General features: G+C 39.7%; 1 protein-coding gene across 6 annotated transcripts in view; it reads left to right on the forward strand.

The window, feature by feature from the left end:
* Positions 1–20,573, forward strand: part of ABLIM1 (actin binding LIM protein 1) — a 310,327-nt gene that overhangs the window by 250,847 nt on the left and 38,907 nt on the right. For 3 of the 6 annotated variants that reach the window (XR_014789481.1, XR_014789480.1, XR_014789479.1), the window contains exons 11-13: positions 4,648–4,692; positions 6,610–6,645; positions 8,698–8,827. Coding sequence is in view for 1 of the 6 variants with exons in the window: in XM_084846146.1 (XP_084702272.1) it covers positions 6,610–6,645; positions 8,698–8,827 (166 nt within the window). In the remaining 5 variants the exon portion in view is untranslated. The remainder of the gene's footprint in view (positions 1–4,647; positions 4,693–6,609; positions 6,646–8,697; positions 8,828–20,573) is intronic. The other 3 variants (XR_014789482.1, XR_014789483.1, XM_084846146.1) reach the window with 1 other exon arrangement.

The following is a 20,573-nucleotide window of genomic DNA, read 5'->3' on the forward strand; positions in this document are numbered from 1 at the left end:
GCAGAAAGCCAGTGGGCAATGGCATCTGCCCCTCCTCCTTCTCACCACCATCCTTATCTCGGCCAGAGTGAGAGGCAGGTGAACAAGCAGGTTTTGCTGGTGAAGAGGAGGAGCAACTCCAGGGGGCTCTTGTCAGTGGACCCCTGTTGGGTTGTAGGCCCTTGGCAGGTGCCCAGCCATGCCTACCCTACTCTTGACACTGGCCCTGAGGTGATCTTTTGGGAATAGAGTACATAATCCCAAATGGGAGAACAGTATAGTATAGTATAGACAATAGTATTAGTATAGACAATGGTATTACCATGTGACTGATTGTGTATGTGTGTGTGAGTGTTTATAAAGTGCAGCTGCTGGGGCGGCAGTCTTGATCAGGACCATGGTACATGGGGAGCGGTCTGCCCTTACCCCCTATTTTTCTGCCCCAAATTGCCTCCATGAACCTGCTATTTGCCCTGAAGCTCCCATTTGCTTCAATGGGACCTTCAGGGGAAATGGCAGGTTTTTTGACAGCAAGATAGTAGGGGAAGGGTTAGACTCCTCTCTCCATTTGCCATGATAAGAGCCTGATAAGATCACTCACACTCACACTCACACTCACACACACTCACACACACACACACACACACACACTGTGACTGCAGTTTCTTTAAAACAAAAAGAAACAAAACACCCAACCCCACGATAGATGATCATATCTTGTATCCCAGGGGTGACAAAAAGCAGATCACCACATGTTTTGGGCTTCATCTCCCAGCATTCCTGACTATTGGCCATGCTGGCAGGGGTTTGGGGGAGTTGAAATCCAACACATCTACCTTCCGCTTATCTGTGTTCTATTCCAGGCCTATGTGTGGCCATTGTCTGTGAAGCATGAAGTGTGGTGAAATCAAAACAGGTCTTGACCCTACTGAGATCTGGGTTCTAATCCAGTAGAAAAGAAATACGTAATTTCTCTGGAATGAAACAATCTTCCTTGAATAGTGAAAAGCTTAATAATCAAAATCAACTCTGATTTGCCAGATACTGGAAAATAGAGCGTCCAACTGGAAACCACTGAAAGCTTTGGGAAGTGTGCAGGCAGCACCCAGGAATGGAGTATTAGAACTGGGTTCAGATTCAAGATGTTTAACATTACAAAATCTGTGCACACCTTGCACAATACTTATACGGCATAAATCTTAACAAACATTACCCTTGACAGCTTCTGTGTAATGCAAAAAATAATTGCCTATGTAAACAGCTTTTCAGACACTAACTGCTTGTATTAATTACCCTAAGAAGAACACTGGTAACTATTTGCAAAGGATAGCCAATAGTTAAACATAATGCCAAGTTGACAGTAGATGCGAATTTAAAATGTTTATGTAGTAAACCTCTGCACAGTTGATAATGTTTATTCACGTGACTTCGCTATATACTTGGCTCTATGTTTTTCTGGCTTCATCATTATCTGCATCCTTTTTTCCCTCTATTATCAGCAAACAAAACCAAAGTGGATTGGGAGATTCATTTATGAAAACTTGTAGGATTGTAAACAAAAGGAAAATAAATGAAAATGTACACAATCAAAGCTAAGCCCTTCCTCTTTTAATTCAGGCATTTGTCTTTTGGATAATGATTATCCATCACGGCCCTGTAAGAAGTCCTTGTTTCCTACTAGATCAGTTATTTCAAAATGTTTCCACTGGGGAAACTGACCTATACTAAGAATGCCAGATTCTTAAAGTGTTTTTTCATCTGGAGATTTCAATTGAATCCTAAGATATTCCCCTGTGTTGTATGCATTGTCTAAGTATTGGTAATAGAGTAGATACCTAAATTATCCAATGGAATAAAGAGATGAAGTCTCAGGATGTTGAAAAAATATGTAATTTTATTCCAAGAAGTAGCCCTACATGTCACAGGATTCATCTTTTTGCAGATATCTCTGCAGGCACTTTTAGAAATACAGACCCCTGAAGAAGGCCCATATAAATCAGTCAGGGCTGAAATGTGTAGGGCTACTCCTCAGAATAAAACTACATATTTTTCAATATCCTGAGACTTTGTGTCTTTATTCCATTGGGCAACTGTTCTCCAGCTGTTCTCCAGTTTTGTTTGAACCTAAATTATCTAGCTATTTGGTGGGAGAATATGCCATCATGCCCTTGAATGGCCAGATCTTGTTACTGGCTCTTGAATCCCGGTAAGCACTAGTCTACTGCTGTCTATTCTAGTTCCAGTGTATATTGATTATCCTGTATTACACCAGAGCACATCTTTCTTTTTCTCCAAGAATTGGCATGTTTCTCTGCTCACTGAGGAAGCATCTTTCTGCATCCACGTTTCCTTGTGTTTAGGTCATTAAAGGAAAAAAAAGAACCTATCAGTCTCAAAGTAGTTTCTGTCATATTAACCACAGCCTTTTCCTGACAGGTTTGGGTGTTTTCTTTGCTTCCTATTTTCTGCTTCCCATAGCTACTGACTCTACTTGAGCTTTGTGCGTTCCTCTATGTTATCAGTGAAACAGATTTTCCCCACCAACTTTGCTGGATAATTTAGGGTGCAATCCTACGTATGTTTAGACAGAAAAAGTCCTACAACTCCTAACATGGCTGGTTGGGAGCTGCTGGGAGTTGTATGACTTTTCTCTGTCTAAACTTTATAGGATTGCACCCTTAATCTCTGAAGTGCTCAGACCTTGCTACGGAAAATGTTTTCGCATAGCACCATCTAGTGGAAGCCAACCAGTTAATCTTCTAGTTACAATAGTGTTCCACCAAGGAACGAATGCAGTGGGTCTGATGTGCCAGTCATCTAGGAATACATAATTCTGGTAGGGAAAGACTTGGTGTTTGATTGCAGCATATTTTAGTGGGGAATTCTTGTTTGCAAACTGCTCACAGCTTCTCTTCCACCATAGTGTCCAAGGACTGATGAAAGACAGACCTCTTGGCTGCTTACTGCTTTTGGTATATGATTGTGATGCCTTTTGTCATTGTTCACTCCCCCCCCCCCAGGAATGCTGTTTTGGCTGCATTTCTTTTTAAGACCTTCAAGCCATCTGCTGCTTCTGCTGCTGCTTTCCTTACCCTTGCTTTTGTATGGGACAGTGTCTTTTTGTATAAGCTGACTGCTACCCTGTGATTGATGAAATCACCCATCCTGTAATGAAGCACAGGGAAGCACATTCTTAGCAGAGCGGATGGGAGTTGCACTTGAGTCAGGACAGTAGATTCCAAACTAGAAATGCTAAAAAATGACCCTTTGATATTAAACAATAGTAAATAGAATTACACCCTCTTCTGATGCTGTGTTGCACTGCTATCATTTTACCCAAATGGTAACATGGAAATGGCCTTGGATTGGGTCCAGTCTTTGATTGGAAGATATTTTGCTTGATGCATAACTTAGGCTTCTTGGATTCATTCCTTGAGACAAAGCAGGGATGGACCGCTTGTTCACTCCCTTCCCCTTGCTTCATGTCTGTATTTCATGGAAATGAACCATGGAACTGGTTCTCTGACCCCCAACTCAGCATGATTCATGGTATCACTGCTAACACAAGCTAAAGATGCTTTTCTAGACTTCCATTCCTTCAGGGTCCATATAACATTACTTCTGGGTCTTTCTATCCTCTGTGAACTAAACTAACCCTTGGAACAGATTGGAGTTATGTCCTGTTTTGCTTCCATTGTTCATAATAACAGACACTGAAGGTGTGAAAGTATTCATTCATCAGGCCCAGTACCCTGATTTAGAGGCATGCCTATCAGACAAACCATTGAGGGACATAGGCCTCACTATGGGGGGTGCTGTAACAAGGGCCATATACTCTCCTCCCTTCCCCTGCCTGTGCTCAGTCTTCTTTTGCAGTGGAAGAACCACTGCAATGGATATACCTTGCATTAGTGATATGCAAGTGATAGCCACCTACCTGGACAGAATCATAGAATAGTAGGGTTGGAAGGGGCCTACAAGACCATCGAGTCCAACCCCCTGCTCAGAACAGTAATCCAAGTCAGAGCATCCCTGACATGTCTTAGCCTTATCCTCTATGAATTTGACTATCAAGGGCTACTAGTCAGGATGGCTATATATTATCTCCAGTATAAGAGGTAGCATGCCTCTGAATACCAGAGTGCTGTTGCACTCATGTCCTATTTGCTAGCTTCTGATAAGTATGTGATTGGCCACTAGATGGGCCTTTGGTCTGATCCAGCTCAGCTCATCTTATGCTCTTAGTGCAACAGTATTTCTCAGTTCTTCTCGGGAATATCCTTAAGCCTTCATATTTGGAGCCTAGTAATGCTCTCTGTTCCTGCATACCCAGAAGTAAAGATATAACAGACTATGAATTTGGTGTAAAGTCCTTTACCCCTTTAAAAATGTAGAGAACTAAGTTTCATTCATATAACATGGCTGACAGTCATGAAAACCCTAACAGTTTTGTTCTGTGGACTTTCAACACCAGAAAAATGGACCAGTTGTGGACCATGAGGGTCAAGCCCCAGGGTATTCCACTTTAACTAGATTCCATCTGGGTATTTCCTTTTACTGCCCGACTACGTCTGAGATCTGTAGCTTATAGGCTTTGCTCTGCATTATTTTTTGTTAAAACCTTTAGAATTTACAAAAAGAGTGATGAACCCAAACTTTCCTTGACAGACTCAGAGTTCGAGATATGGCAGTTCTCCTGTGCACGATGAAAGTGTAAGTTGAAAAAAGACAGTGCAAAATCCCTAGAGGGGATTGGTGGTGGAATGACAACATGCAAAGCTAACGATGGTGTGAAACAAAGTCACTTTCTATGATGTTTGATTTGCAATCATTGGTTTATCTTGTGACTGTGGATAAACTTAAACAAGAGATGGCTGGACAAATCCTGAATATGTTTCCTTTCTATATTGTGAGACATTATTCAAATCGAAGATTGGCAACCAGTACCAATTTCATGACAGATTTACATGATGAAACTGGCAAGAGTAGATCTGAGGATGACATTGTGAATGCTGCATCATCAGATGTACCATGGCACTATATAATTTCAGAGACTGGGCGGGGTGATGGTGCAGTAAACATACAGTTGGATCCAAAGATGCCCTTCCATATATGGAAATTGTCTTCACTTCATGGAAGGAAAGACGGATTTACATATCATGATAGATCAAGGCTGCACAACATCTGACCCACCAAGCTCAACACAGCCCATCAGCCATGATTTATGGTCTACCAGACACTTGACAAGTCTCCCTTTTGCAGTCCCAGGCAGGCAGAAAAACTAAGAGGTATATTGAGCCTCAGGTAGCCCACCAGGTATGGCTGGTGGACCTCATTCAACTTGGTAGGTCAGGTGAGTTGTGCAGGGCTTCACTAGAGCATTGCACAAGAAAACTGAAACTAAATCCACAGATGTTCTCCCACTTGTGAATGCATTTGTTCAGCATTTGTTCAGAAGATGGAGTACTGCTGCAGAACCTACTTCTTGCAGCATTTTGTAAATTCCTATGCTAGTTCTTTGTGGGTTTTTTTGCGCTAGTTGCACAAGTTGTGCTATTTTCTTGCACCAGTTGCATTAGAATTTTGTTGTGCTAGTTGTTATTTTCCTTCTGCTCATGGCTCTTCTGGATCCATCGCTTGTATTGAGCTTCAGTTTGGGTTTGTACTTCCACCACAAACCCAGGCCATCCAAGAACACACCCAAGAATGCATGTAATGCAGTGGCTTATGTGGTTGGATGTGGTTTAAAACCCCTGTTCAGCTATGAAGATCACAGAGTTGTGTTAATCATTATCTCTTAGCCTAATATACATCAGAGGGTGCTGACTGAGAGGGTGAAATGAGATCTTGGATGAAGGGTGTGGTAGCAACATAGGAAATATACTCATCCGGCATCTGTAGCCTGAAATGGCAGTTTGTAATTGAATCAGCATGTGGAGATACACTTTATAAAAGTTTGAGATAACATATTGTGAAGAGATCCTCACATAACAACAGGTATAAAAAAAAAAAATGACTAATTTTTCTACTTCTTTCCTTTACATATAATTTTGATATTTCCTTTCCACAGATCTAGAGTAATTGTTCAAGAGTACTCATGTTTTTTATTGTCATCTTTGCAGCTAGTGTTTATAAATTGATTATAACCTATAATGAACTTGCAGCTAGTGTTATAAGTGTTAACAATGCATCTATTTACCCAGGCATTTGCTGATTTTGTTACCTAGCTTAGCAGATTCTTTTTTGTTCATTTTTTTCTCTTTGTTTTTTATTGTTGGTTGTCTTAATGAATTTTCTACAACACCCTGTTATTTGGTAATGAAGGGTGGTATATGATTTTTTTAAATAAACAAGCTATTATCAGAATCATCTATTATGAGGTTAGTCTTACCGAATATTTGATTAAATTAAGCACATGTGGGATTTTTTTGGTGGCCTGTAACTCAAGCAGTTTCCTAGATCTGGGAGTCAGACCTTGGGCAGTCTGATGGAAGTCCCTGGAGTTAGATGGCTCAAATCACCTTTTCATGTTTTCACCTTTTATAATAGACCTGAAAATGTTACTACTAAGTTACTTGTAACATACCAGGAGCAAAAGTCTATCTATAACCTTTCTCCCATGTCTTGCAGTCTCCAAGGACACTCTCTCCAACCCCATCTGCAGAAGTAAGTTTGATGGAACATTTTCCCTGAGTCTCACACCTGGTATATTATTGTTACTAAACAGTAATATTTGTCTTTTGTCTTTTTTTTATTTGATTTTTTTTAATTGGACATGTTTTTAATTTATGAGTTTTAATATTTTGATTGTAAATTTGCTATTTTTCTATATTTCATTCTTAGCCATCTTGAGCACTATTTTTAGTGGAACAGTGGAATATAAATTTAATAAATGAATAAAAAATAAAGACTTTGTTCCTTGTCCTGTGCTGCCTGTCCTGAACCAGTCTTCTGGCAGCCACTATTCTGTAATTAGCCAATAAAAATGCACATTACAGCTTTTAATTAAGAGTGTTAGCAAATTGCTCTCAATGCAGCTTATTGGTCTCAACTCATAATGGCAAGGCACAGTTTTGTTTTGTTTTAAGAACTGCTTGATGGAAGGAGCAGCAATAGGTAGACAGCAGGGGCATTGACATTTCAAATGACAGAGGTGAAAAAAAGTAAAACAAATCAGTAATGATGTTGGTCAGGCATGAAAAGAAACAGAATAGTTTTGTTTCACTTGAAGTAACCTGCAAGCAACACAAGAAATAGTAGAACCGGGTATGACCGTGTTAGGAATGGATGGAAGTCGACAGATATTTCAACTTCCTTACCCCGTAATGTGTAACACACCCTGGGAAATTTAAGGTGGAGCCTGTACCTCCCTGTGGATGCCCACCTTTCATTCTGTGACCCAAAGTTCTTGTAGAATTTAGCATGCTGGACCAGTGGAATTTTAAATGCTTCAGAATTTAGATCTTCAGTATTTCAGTGATAAGTCAACTTCAATTAATAGAAACGTATGCTAATGAAGAGAATCTTCACTTACAAGATGTGCTGTTTGAAGGTACCATGGATTTATCTTCCAAGATTTTGCAATTCAGAATAACTTGATTGTCCTGGAAAGTGACTGGAAGGTAGGAGATTATTTGTTCTTTGTAACTGAAGCTATTGAAATAAATGTCTAAGCATGATCCCAGATGAAGAAAGAATCATCTGTCATGTACAGCAAATTAAGTTTTCAATTATCCTATTCATGTAACTCCTATCTGATGGGGGTCAGTGAGGTGCTTTTGCAGGACAGAATCAGAGGGCTGAGCACTCTCTTTTCACCCACTGAGGGCCAAACTTATTGTTCTGCTAATCACTCATAGCAGAGCTATGCATGATTGATTTACTTACCTCCATGTACGTGTCTGGACCACCAATTCAGATCAGGACTGTGATATTCAAGAGGGGGGATTTAAGCTTCTTCCTCCCATTTTTGTGCTAAAATTACTTTCCCTCTTTGGCGGGGGGGGGGGGGGTAAAAAGAAAAGGATCTCCATGGATTCCAGTTTCAGCACAAAAATGGGAAGGGGAAGCTTAAACCCTCCCCCCCCCCATCACCACAGTCCTGATCCAGATCAGGGGCTCATGCGCTTCCACAGAGGTAAGTAATTTAATCACACTTAGCTCTGCTATGCATGACTTAAAGAACATTTAGTTTGGCTCTCAGTGGGTGAAAAGAGAGTGCTCAACCCTCTGATTCTGCCCTGCAAATGCATCTCACTGACCCCCATGAGACAGGAGTTAGATAAATAGGATAACTGAAAACTTGATTTGCTGTACATGGCAGGCGATACTTTCTTCATCTGGGATCATGCCTAGAAATTGATTTCAGTAGCTTCAATTACAAAGAAGAAATGATCACCTATTTTCCACATACCCTACCCTAACTTCACGTATACGCTGCTGGGGTCTGAGTTAGCAGTGACTGACCAGGAAAGAGATCTTTTGGCTTCGATTCTCCCTGTGAATGGGTCCAAGTGCTCACCTGGATGTTGTGAGGAAAGCACTCCCTTGTAACATCTAGTTTGGTTCGGACTGTCATAGCAGTGAAACAAGGTTTTACTCTGAGGAAACATTTTAGCAACCAGTGACTCATTATATCTGTCAGATATATGTTGCATAAATGGGATCATTATAATATTGAATATTATAATATGTATGTAAAATGTATTCTTTCTTCAGGGTTATCAAGATCTTCGGGATCGGATGATTCATCGGTCTACCAGCCAGGGCTCCATTGGTTCTCCTGTGTACAGTCGTCACAGCTACACTCCCACAATGTCACGTTCACCACAGCATTTTCACAGACCTGGTAAGGCTTGATGAAACCGTGTGACCTAAACCCAGAATCGATCTTCCTTAATGTCATGGAATTGTAGAGGAAAAGAATCTGCCTCTTTGGACATATGAGACTCCTTGCATATTATAAAACTGTTGAGTTTCTCCCTCAGTTCTCACTCTTTAATTATCTCTTTTTAACTAAGGATTGGAATCTATGCTAATTAGAGGATAACTCACAATTTCCTGCAATGGGTCCTGTTATTCAGGAGACTGTTTGAATCTCAGGGGAAGATAATACACTTGGAAATTTTAAATTGTTGCTTATACTTTCTTTCACAAGTGGTAACTAAATTTGAATATAAGGCTATAGGCACCTTTGTAATGAGGCCTGGTTTCTCAGTTTGTGAATACTCCTGAGAGTCAACCAAACAGGTCACATAACCTCTGTGCTTTGATGTTAAGAATCTAAAGCCATCCTTCAAAAAAAAGAAAATTATTTGTTTAAAGTTCTATGGTGAAGACAGAAGTAATATTTAAAAAACAGCCAATCCTTCATTTCCTTACAGCTTTGCATCTGAAATGCCAGTTGTATATAGCAGCGTATGAAACATTGGCTCAGCTGCCAGTCTTGCCCCTTCCCATATGCTTCAGGCAGGATACGTCCCTTTTTCTAAAAAAAAGAAGCTCTGCATGAATATTCATTTATCCATTCATTTATTACCTTAGTTTTAAAAAAAGGAAACTTTATAAATACAAAGCTGTTCTGGGGATTTGAGATGGGGAGATGTTTCTTTGTTGATATCTCAGGAGATCAACCAATCAACACCATGATTAGCTGGCTTCAGCCTCAGACTTGTAGCTTTCTTCTTTTCAGAGCTTAGTCCTGGAGAGGAAGGGTAACTTTGGATTAACCACAGTGAAAGTGCTTTCAGAATAGCCCCACTGCTCTAACAATGTTATGTCTGTCTTCACTCTTACTTAGCCATTAAGCTCTACAGTTTCACATCAGTTCATTTATTTTAGTTTCATGCATAAAACAGAGGTGTACATTATATTTTCTTAAGATGATTACCTTTAAATCTTACATCCATAAATTATACAGTATAATTTGCAATATAGCAGAATATAGCAATATTCTTCTATATTGCAGAATTTAATGCTTCCTCTGAATATTTAGAACACATAATAGTGACAGGATCTTTGGTCTGTGTCTCTTCAAAAGTAGAGATGAGTAACTATCTTCCATTCCATTCTGTTATTGTCTCATGGGTTCACTCCACTCCGTCTGACTTCCAGTTAAATTTGGGGAATTTCTAAAATTGATTTTGGAATTGCCTCATGCGCAATTTGCAGCAATTTGCAGTTTGTGTCATTTTCTCTTACACAAGGGCATATGTACATTGAGTAAATTGCAGGACTGCATCAAGATTCCTTTTTGTTAAGCAATGTACATCTGTGTTGGTGAGCATTAGTGACATAAATTAAAATGAAGACACCAGGTGCAGGAGACTGCACAAGTGCAGCACTCTGAACAATATCTGGAAATTAAAAATGGAAAAAATGTGGATTAGCTCTGTTCTGGAAACAAGACTGAGTATGACAAAATTAGGGCGTAGGAGGAAACGGCTAGGAAAATTTCATAACCATTCCTATCCAAAAGCAGAAGAAGCAAATGTCCAGATGCAAGTGTTATGTTTTTCAAGTAGGAACTGTATTATCAAAATACCAATAATATGTTTGAGTGATTTCATATTAAGATAAAGATGATTAGGCTGAAAATGGTTGATGTCAGAGGACATTTTTCATTTATTAGTGTGGCACAGAAACCTAATTTGATTTATCACATTGCACTGACGACGGGATGATGATAATTATGATGATTTTTTTTAATATATGCATTGTTGATTGACCCAACTGAATCTGTTAGAATCTATAAAAAAGCTGCACATTTCTACTTATTGTGATCATATCTTCATATATGCTGTATTATAAACAAATCCAGGGTTGTTGTTTTTTTGCTAAACTTCACTTTGATTATGAGCTTTGTACCACACAATGGCTATTTCTTTTTATCGCCATTGAAAAAATACTTTCCCTCCACTTCCTTTTGTCATATGCATGGACCTCACTCAGATGTAACACTGAACGATGGTGTTACATGAATGAGCATCTGGTTTATGTGCTTTCCCTCCCCTTTCCTCCTCTGGTGCAAGGAGGAGATCAGAAGCTTTCACTTCTGTTTTTAATAGCGGAGTGCACTGACCACAACGTTCAGTCTGAACCCCAATCAATGATTTGTAAATCAGCCTGATTCATATCAGACCAATTCAGAGGCCACTTGATTTGACCCAGATGCCAAATTTGAATCTTGATTTGAAAATTTGAGGCTTTGTGCCTCCCATTAACTAGCATAGGAAATCAACAAATAACTACAACTTTTTTGCTGTTTGACAGAATTGGATGAAATCTGAAGGCATAAGGGCCACATGAGAGGGGACAAAACCTGCCAAGTTTTAGACAAGTAGGTGCAGGGGTTTGTGCTAATTGCCTTTATATTTTGAAGAGTGGGTTCAGATTCAGATTTGGTCCATTTCAGTGGAGCAGTGCTTCAATGTGGACATCTCACAAATCTTTCCAAATCAGCCCAATTCAATTTGGCCAAATCCAGATCACACCTCTAGTTTTTAACTAACCACAGTTTAATGTTATTTCCAAAGCTTTGGGTCACTGAAATAAGCCAACTTAATGATGGTTTTTGGAGCTGATTTGTTTCAATAAACCATATGTAAGATTAACCACAGTTTAGAGTTTGGACATGATGCTAAAGTGAGTTTAATTGAAAATGGAAGTGAAAATTTCTAATCTCCTCCTCACAACTGCATTGACATAGAGGGGATGAGGGAGTGCACAAGCCCAAGGCTTGTTCATGTAATGCTAAATCATAGTTTAGCATTCAGTTACGTATGAATGAAGGCAATATTCAAATATGAATGAGGACGTGGACATATCTCTCAATAACATATAGTCACCAGCAGTGATATACAGTTAACACACTATAACTAATTCATTTCAGAAAGGATTTATGTGACAGTCCTGTGGATATGTGAACAGAATACAAAATATAGTATTTCTATACTTTTAATCCTGTAATTTTCAATGAAAATATTGAAACCATAAATTAATTAACTTAAAGGTTTGGGGCTTCATCACACAAGGCTAAAAATCCTGTAATTTACCGGGGCTTCTGCTTCCGGAATCTTTGTGGGATTAGACAGGATCCTTTTCACTTGGCTTTTTTAAAAAACTGAACTTCTCCATAAAGGCTATGTTTCATTACAAAGCCACTAGGTGGCAGTGTTGTTTTATTTGCAATAAAAGCGACTTTAAACAGTATACCCTCATTTATACTGACTCCATGGTGGGAGGAGGGAAAATGCCGGACTTTTGTCATCATGGAAAACAACGCAGTAGAGCTCACAAAGAGCGGGAGGTGCCCTGGAGGAGGACTGTGTTGTGTACAGGACCCGTAAACTTCTGTAAGTAAGCAATCTCCATAGCAGGATAAAAGCCCCATGTGAAGGAGCCCTTGGAGTAGCATGTGTAGCAAGTACCTTTTCTCAGGTTCAGATTGGTGGGATTTCTTAAGATTTAGAAGATGATTCAGTTTGTTTTGCTGATATATTGAATGGTGTTCTAGCCTAAATAAATGCATAAATAATTAAATGGTTTCAGAAAAATACTGGGAAAACAACCAAAATTATATTGTGAAATTACTGGGGAAAGGGTTTTTTGGATTCCCTACGCCCCTTAAAATGAGACACTATGCTTCATTCTTTATGCAGCTGCAGATATTTGCAGCTTTTATGTGATCTCAGATCTCTTAAATTTTGATGGTGTTCTCACAAATGATAAGTAGAATGGGTTGAAAATTCCCTTACTGGCAAACCAAATGAAAGTTTACATTGATTATATTGTTTTTAAATGGCTCTTTTCTTGTGCCTATATCATATTAAAAAACTTCATCATAAGTGACACATAGGATACCCCAAGGGTGTTCTTGTGGATATCATCTTAATTTTCCTTCTTGAATGTCTTAAATTTTAAATTCTAAGAGTTAAAACAATGTAAAAAGAACCTTATAGCCCTCAGTTAGCATTGTTTGGACAGGTTCTTGCCCAAAGAGGTGCTGCTTTTGAAGTTAATTTGGGTTCAAAGTGTGAGATGAATGAATGACAATTGCAACCTATATATTTGTATATAAAGATACTAGGGATACTAATTTAAGCTGGAGCAAAGAAATGTTCAGTGCAAATCCAAGTTTTCACATTCTTCCGATAAATTTTCCTAATGGTTCTGTAGCCTGGAACTTATTTAATCTTATTTCTTCCTGGTTTTCAGGGTGCTAGCTGTTAAGTGTTTTTCTCCCTCTGTTTTCTCCCAGCCTCCAGCTGCTTTCCCTGCTTCTGTCTTATTTTGTGTTCTCTTTTCTTTGTTTTCATTTTGTGCTGCCTTATGATTCCTTGCCACTGCAGAGCTGCTGTCTAACGGTGTGCAGCGGTTAGCCCACCTTCGCACTAGCAGTCCCATCTCCACCCACAATGACTCCCACCCCTACTCCCCTTTCCGACACCACTTCATTCCCCATGTCAAAGGTAAGGAGACAGGTCGTTCAGGTTAGAGTCCAACAGATTGGAGATTTATTAGCATTCTAGGAAGGCTAATAAGGCACATCTCCATCAGGTGGTTATCAGCTGCGTGGCTCCTGGCATGCCTCAGACTTGCGTCATAATTACTATGTTAGACCTGACATATTTTCTTCCCTCTGAGGAAGTATGTCCTTTCTAAGGGTCCTCCCTAGGTGAAGTGTTCAGGAGTAAACATTTCTTTATGTTTTAGGAAAGTGTTGCTCTTTGGAAACTTTTTTTTTGTCATCTTGGGAATTTAACTTCGAAATTCTCTGAAAGTTGGCCTCTTGTCAAACACATGAACGCGGCCCATAGATTCTCTAAGGTCTGTGGTAACATCTCTCCCCATGCCCCAAACTCGTGCACTAATCCACCAGTTATGCCAGCTTTGCACTGCATCATCTCTCACATATACCAGCTTGTATAGGTCCTTTCCTTGAAACCTAAGGCCAGAATCACATATTAATGAGATAATTTTTCCAAGTCAGATTTATGGGATGGATATGGTGTATGAAGATCCCCTTCCATAGTGTGAACTGGTATTTACCACTTCAAAGCAAGCGTTGGCTAACAGAGCATACTCTTGTATGGTAAATCCAACCTCCTGACTTAGGAAGCTGCTTTATACCTTGTCTACACTGACTAGTGGCAGTTCTCTAGGGTTTCAGACAGGAGCCTTTCCCAGCCCTAACTGAAAATGCTGGGAATTAAACCCGGGACCTTTTGCATGCAAAACATATGCTCAGAGCTGTGGTCTCTCACTCCATCATGTGAGGGTGCATTCATACAACATTTTCATTGTCTGAGACAGACATGATAAAATCACCTTGTGGTGACATGCTTACCACGTCCAAAAAGACCTCTTCAAAAATGTCTCATTGTAGCCTTGCTTACTTTTAATTCCAGCACAGTCTGCACCTCTGAAAGTTCTCTTGGCCTTTTCCAGATACCTTGCCCCATCTGCCTTCCTTCCAGAACCCTGATCCTCCTCAAAGACTATCCCACCACCTTCTTTACTCCTCTTTCTCTCGGTACTCACCCCTTTCTCTTTCAAGGTGCCCTGTGCAATGCTCCCACCCTCCCTTAAACCATTCAGCATCAGGAACTGACATGAATTGCTTAGCTTAATTAACAAAAGTCCAGCAACATTTATATGCTTGAGATTCTACTACATAGTTCAATATCCTGAACTAAAGCAAATGATATTGATGTTAAATAAACAGCAGTACACAGTTGCCATGTGCTTTGCAACAATGCTGATAGATCTCAAGCTTCTAACCTCCCTAGTGTAATGCACATGGATAACCTTATCCTCCCAGTTTGTTTTAATCATCATAGTAGCAAAGTTCACTTTATACCTTACATATGGGGTCCCTTAAAAACAGAGGCACAGTTCATGTTTGCATGTACTTGATCCATAAACTCTAATTCCACATTTCCATGCTTATCCCATGCTTTCAAAAGCAACCCCATCCTCTTTTATTACACCCAAGAGCTACTGGCTCTTTTAGGTTTGTCATGGCAAAATGTCACTGCAGATAACTTCATAGTGATAACTTTCTGCAATATAGGTCTGTTTTGGAGATTGAATTTGTGACATGGCTTGTCATTTTGAATTACAAAATCAAGGAAACTATGGCAGTTAGGGTGGGATGATGTGTATCTTCTGTGATAAATGTATGAGATGGAATCCAGCTACAGTCCCTCCACCAATAGAAGGCATCTGTTAATGGAACAGCGGATGATTCCACACACTCCTGCACCCACCCAAATCTTCTCTGGAGGGTTGGGGGACTAAAGCAGATTTTGGAGCTGTAGGGGGCTTCAGGGAGAATTATCCCATCCTCATTTTGCTGATGGAATTCTTCCATTGGTGGAAAGACACTAGTTGGATCCCACCCATGGTAGATATCTCAGAGAACTATGAGCATGAATATGTGAGCAGGTGCCCAGGTATTATTTTGATGTTAGCAGTTCACACTCCCTGGTAGCTTCAACCCATGCTGGTCTTCCCCACTTCTACACATGGCTAATGGTGGCAATTGTGGAACCAGTCCAGCACAGGCTGTGCAGTGTGCTTAGCTGCCTTCATAATGTTCATACAGCTTGTCCTGCTTCCCCTTCTAGGAATTATTCCCATGTGATTGTGATGTGGAACCATGAAATGAGAGCACAGGAAGGTATCTTCCACATGTGTACTGAAGTTGTGCTACACTCTCAGCCAGTTTAAATTATCTTTGGTAACACTGAAGAAACCAGTAACTGAATAAGTGTAGGCCTATACATTAATACGATTAGATTAATTGTATTAATCTAATACTTCTGTTGTGGCTTTTGGGATTCAATAATTCTTTCTCTAAGATGCGGGGAGTGCATCTTTTCTTTTTCTCAAGTGATGGCAAATATCAGGTAGCGAGGACTAGTGAAAAAGCTACATGAATGTTTTTGTCTTGTTGTGGTTAGAGAGACAGGCTTAGATGCTCAGAGTGTTTGTTATCAGGAGGAATTGTCCAACAAGTTATACTGGCTGATGAGCCTGAATCTTATCACATTCCTTATAGACTGTAATCACAATTGTTGGTTTAAAGCATCCTAGTCAGTGTTACAGTGGCTTTTAGTGTCTTACGGAGGCCATTGCCTCAGGGTCAAACTGCACATCTGTGATTGGAGGTACCTGTAGTGACTACACTATAGTCAAATCTCATATATTATCTCAGTAATCCTTAAGACAATCCAGCAAGGCCAGTCAGTAGTGAAATTGCCACTAGGTAAATGGCTTGTAGAATTTCACAAGTGGGTGGGGGTGTTTATCCTCAATCACTTTGCTACTAGCCCACTAACCACCACAGTTTTTTCATTCCAGCAAGCATAGAGCCTGGACCTGTTATTTGCTTCATTCATGGCAACATGTGGCATTGCTGATACCTTGCCACATTCCACATATATCTCCAGTCTAAATCCAGCTGGGGAAGAATAATCAGAAATGCATTCTTCCTTGCACTTCCGCCCTCCCAAAGCTAAGTTTTAGATGAGGCGACAAATTATTGATGTGGTGGCTCCCTTTCTAATGTCCACTTCACTCTCATGCTGTGCCCTGATGAAGAAGGAATGTTGGAAAACTGAAAAAGTAGTACCCTAAATTCAGGTCAAACAACATTTATCCATGGTTTCTGCCCTGCCCGTATTCCCAAGGATGGGGCTAAAATGTCACCTTTCTTCCCACAATCCTGGCTAGAGTTCCTTGAATGCTTTAAAATGCAACTTACAGTGCAATCCTATTCATGTCTACACAGAAGTAAGTCCCATTGAGGGACAAGTGAGTATAGGATTGCAGCCCTTGTGCCTGTTCACTCTGGACTTCCAGCTCCACAGTTGGCAAAAGAGATAAAACATGAAAGGGGCAATACTGACTTATGTCATCATTACAGAACCTTTGGGGGAGTTCCACAGAATCTAGGCAAAATGCACTGATGAACGCTTAGAAACCAAACTCTCTACATCAGCCTTCTCCAACCTGGTGCCCTCCAGATGTTTTGGACTTCATCTCCTATCAGCCCCAGCCAGCATAGCCAGTGGTCAGGAATGCTGGGAGATGTTGTCCAAAACATCTGGAGGGCACCAGGTTTGGGAAGAGTGCCCTAGATTTTCACAGTGAACTTAAGAGTAGAACATTTTTAGTCTATGGATTGTCGGGGAAAGAGATTCACAAGTTCCTAATAGCTCACTGTTCCAGTACATGATAGTAAGAATTGTAAGTTTGGCTGGCTGACAAAAATTATTCATTTTAAAGGATGAAATTTTTAAAACTTTCATCAGAGATGGCACTGCAGCACTGAGTAGAACATTGTCTGTGTTGACACTAATATTCCATGTTACCTTTGCATTTTTTAGTATTCATTTACAACATTTATATACTGCTCCACATCTAAACAGATTCCGGAGTGGTGAACACGAGAAGATAAAAAGAACAGAAGTACCATATTAAAACACACACATACACACACACACCTATTAAAACATTGTTTTAATTTTTTTAAAACAGAATACCAATAAAAACTATGGCAGGTCAATTAAGGAAGGCTTCTTGAAATAAAGATGTCTTTAGCAGGCACCAAAAATGACACAAGGTTGGTGCCTGCCTGACCCCAGAGGCAGGGACTTTCATAGAAAAAGAGCGACCCCACTGAAGGCTGTACTCCGGGTGGACTCCAGTCGGGCCGTAGGTCCTTTGTATGGGATGTCTAAATGCTTTCCATGCAGGTCATAGCACTATAGTAGAAGAATGTTGATATTACTTGATTCCCCAAGTGCTTAAAGATGTTCTGTTCATCCTGTTCAGAAGTTCTATTTTTTGACACTCAGTTTTTTACACGCTTCTAAACACTATCTAGGGTGCAATTTAGGGCTGGCTTGGGAGTAATGGGAGTTGTAGGACTTGTTTATGTCTAAACATGCATAGGATTACACCCTTAGCCTCTTTCCCATATTCACATCTTTCTGGATATGTTTTGAACTTCCATTACTAGATGCCAAAATGTTGTGTCCTGTTATAGTCTTTTGGACTCTTCTACACAGAGGGAATATTTTTGTGGTGGCCAAACCAAAGTGGATCTATCATTTTGTGGCAGTGCACTTCAGAATCTGCATCCCAAATTAGCATTTAGACATATCTATTATTATCTTGAAACCAAAGCCCAATGAAACAGGCTAATTGTCCCACTACAGATTGCAAATTTGGGTTATTTATTCCTATTTCTTCATTCATCTTTTAGGAATTCTGTATGCAGTTTTTGATGCCTGACACCATCTTGGAAGGGTTTCCCTTCCACTGCTTGAAAAAAAGGAGCTGACAAGTTGCAGGTGGGAGGGTACATGGGGTAGCTAATTGCCACTGTTACGTGCCAACCAGGTCTATGTCTACAACCTAACATTTGTGCCAAGGATGCCTAGCAGTACAGAATTAGGCTTATCTTACTTTATTTTATTTAAAATATTTATCTCCTACATTTCTGCCTAACAGCAGGCCTTCAAGGTGACTTACAGTAAGCAAAAATCAATACATAATAAATATATATTTATTTTGTGAGAATTCCAGAAATACAGAAGATAGTGATTTAATTTGCACAAAGTTAACTTTACAGAAATCAAGCTCTTAATCTCTCTGTCTTCCACTCATCTGGTGCCATTTTCATGATGTGTGAAATACCATTGGCATTCTCTAGCTAAGGGAATAGGACAAAGTAGACCTCGATGAATCTTTTAATAATTTTTCCAATAACATTTTTAAAAAGTTGTCTTTTGAAGTGTTCATCCACAAAAGAGTTCCATTTTCTAAACTGGGGAGTTGGGTTGAGGTGAAATCCAAAACAATTATATAAAAATTATATAAAATTACAAATATGTTTAAGTACAGATATCTTTGTGATTAGATAGATACGTAGAGATCAGGAGTAAAAAGATAGGGAACCATCAGCCAGCTAATTAAGTTAATTAGCACACAAGGGCCAGCGATGTCACAGATTTCATTTTATGGTATACTTTTGTCATGCCTCCCTTGTAATTTTATTTCCAAACTTATCTGCTGGACTGAAAATCAAAAACTAGCATCATGCTTCCCACAACTGCATTCTGCTTTATTTCCCCATCTGTTTACTTATTCTCCCTTTATTCTTTTTCTCCTGTTTCTTTTACCTCAGCTAAAAGTACCACCATTATTCCCATAACTGCATTTCCCTCTATTTTCCCATATTATTTTGCCTATATGATTTTTCTCATTTTCTTTTCTCAGATGCAGCTTCATTCTACATAGGTATGCCATTCCTCAATTCTCTCATGACCCCCATTCCTAGCAGGGAGCAGCAGTCTTTGTGGTGGTGTATGTTTTTAACCAATGTTCACTCCCTCTTTGATACCTCCTTGCAAATGGCAGTCTTAACAGGTTTCTTTTCATTGCTTTTTCTAACAATATGTTATACATAATTCAACCACTCATTTTGGCCAATGTTCATATTTGTGCAAATTTGTGGTTCAGTCTTGGGCAGATTTTATACATTGTCACTTACATGCAAAAAGAACAGAAAAATCCCTTTGTGTGCCAACAGTTTAGGCCCCACAGAAGAGTTTGTACTTGGCAGAGATCCCACCCCACAGTGATTAGAGGAATCTTGGAGCTCTTTCATGTGGTAATTTTGAAGGGTCCTGGATGCCAAACATGCTTGTGACCTAAGTTGCTAATGTGCCCCTATGTATTCACACTTCAAGTGTTGATGACTGTGGGACTAGCATTGGCTGTGCAGTTAGCATGACAGAAAAAAAAATATCCTTGTTTCTTTGAGTACTTATTTTGTCCATGAATTGATAACATGGGAAACTGCCATTCAGACAGCTCTGCCGCACCCTTCCCCCATGCTTTCCCACACAGCCAGCCCTATCATTAGGCAGAGCTACATCAGGCAGTTGATTTTAGGTGTCAGGAAAGGCTAGCAAATTATTAGTGATTCACTCCATTATTGTTGTATTTTTACTTCTAGGAAGAGGCACTTGTGGGATTTTCTGTTTCAAGTGCCAGAATAACTTGGTCAGCCTTTGGCACTCTGCACCCTGACTTGGTTGGTGGGAGCAGGATTTGTTGTTCCACCTCAGGCAGCAAAATTACTTTGCGCCCATAAGTGGATTTCCTGGAGATGAGTTCTTCAGGCCTCTCTGAATGAATAAAATAGATGCCTAGTGAAGAGATGTAGTAATGCTGGTTTGGATATGTAAAGAAAGAACAAATGTACCTGACATTAACCAGAATAACTCCTAGCTTCTTTGCTTCTCTTACATGTATGATTTGAATTATGGAAATCTCTTCTAAGTATGCACTTAACTTGGAAACCAGTTTGATTTGGGGTTTCCCTAGCAATGACATTGCCAATGCCATGACTCTTATAATAAAAGTTTTAAACCCAGCTGATATCATTACCATGTAACTTCCCATTCCTCTTCGCGGCTTGTTCATTTAATTCCAATGCATTGTTCCTTCATGCATGTTGTTGGAATGAACAAATGAGGGAATGCAAGCTGCCTGATTCCAGCCTAAGGTGAATGTCT

Source organism: Heloderma suspectum, chromosome 3 (assembly GCF_057233095.1).
Source record: "Heloderma suspectum isolate Gila_16-S chromosome 3, 16-S_ref, whole genome shotgun sequence".
Classification (NCBI taxonomy): Eukaryota; Metazoa; Chordata; class Lepidosauria; order Squamata; family Helodermatidae; genus Heloderma; species Heloderma suspectum.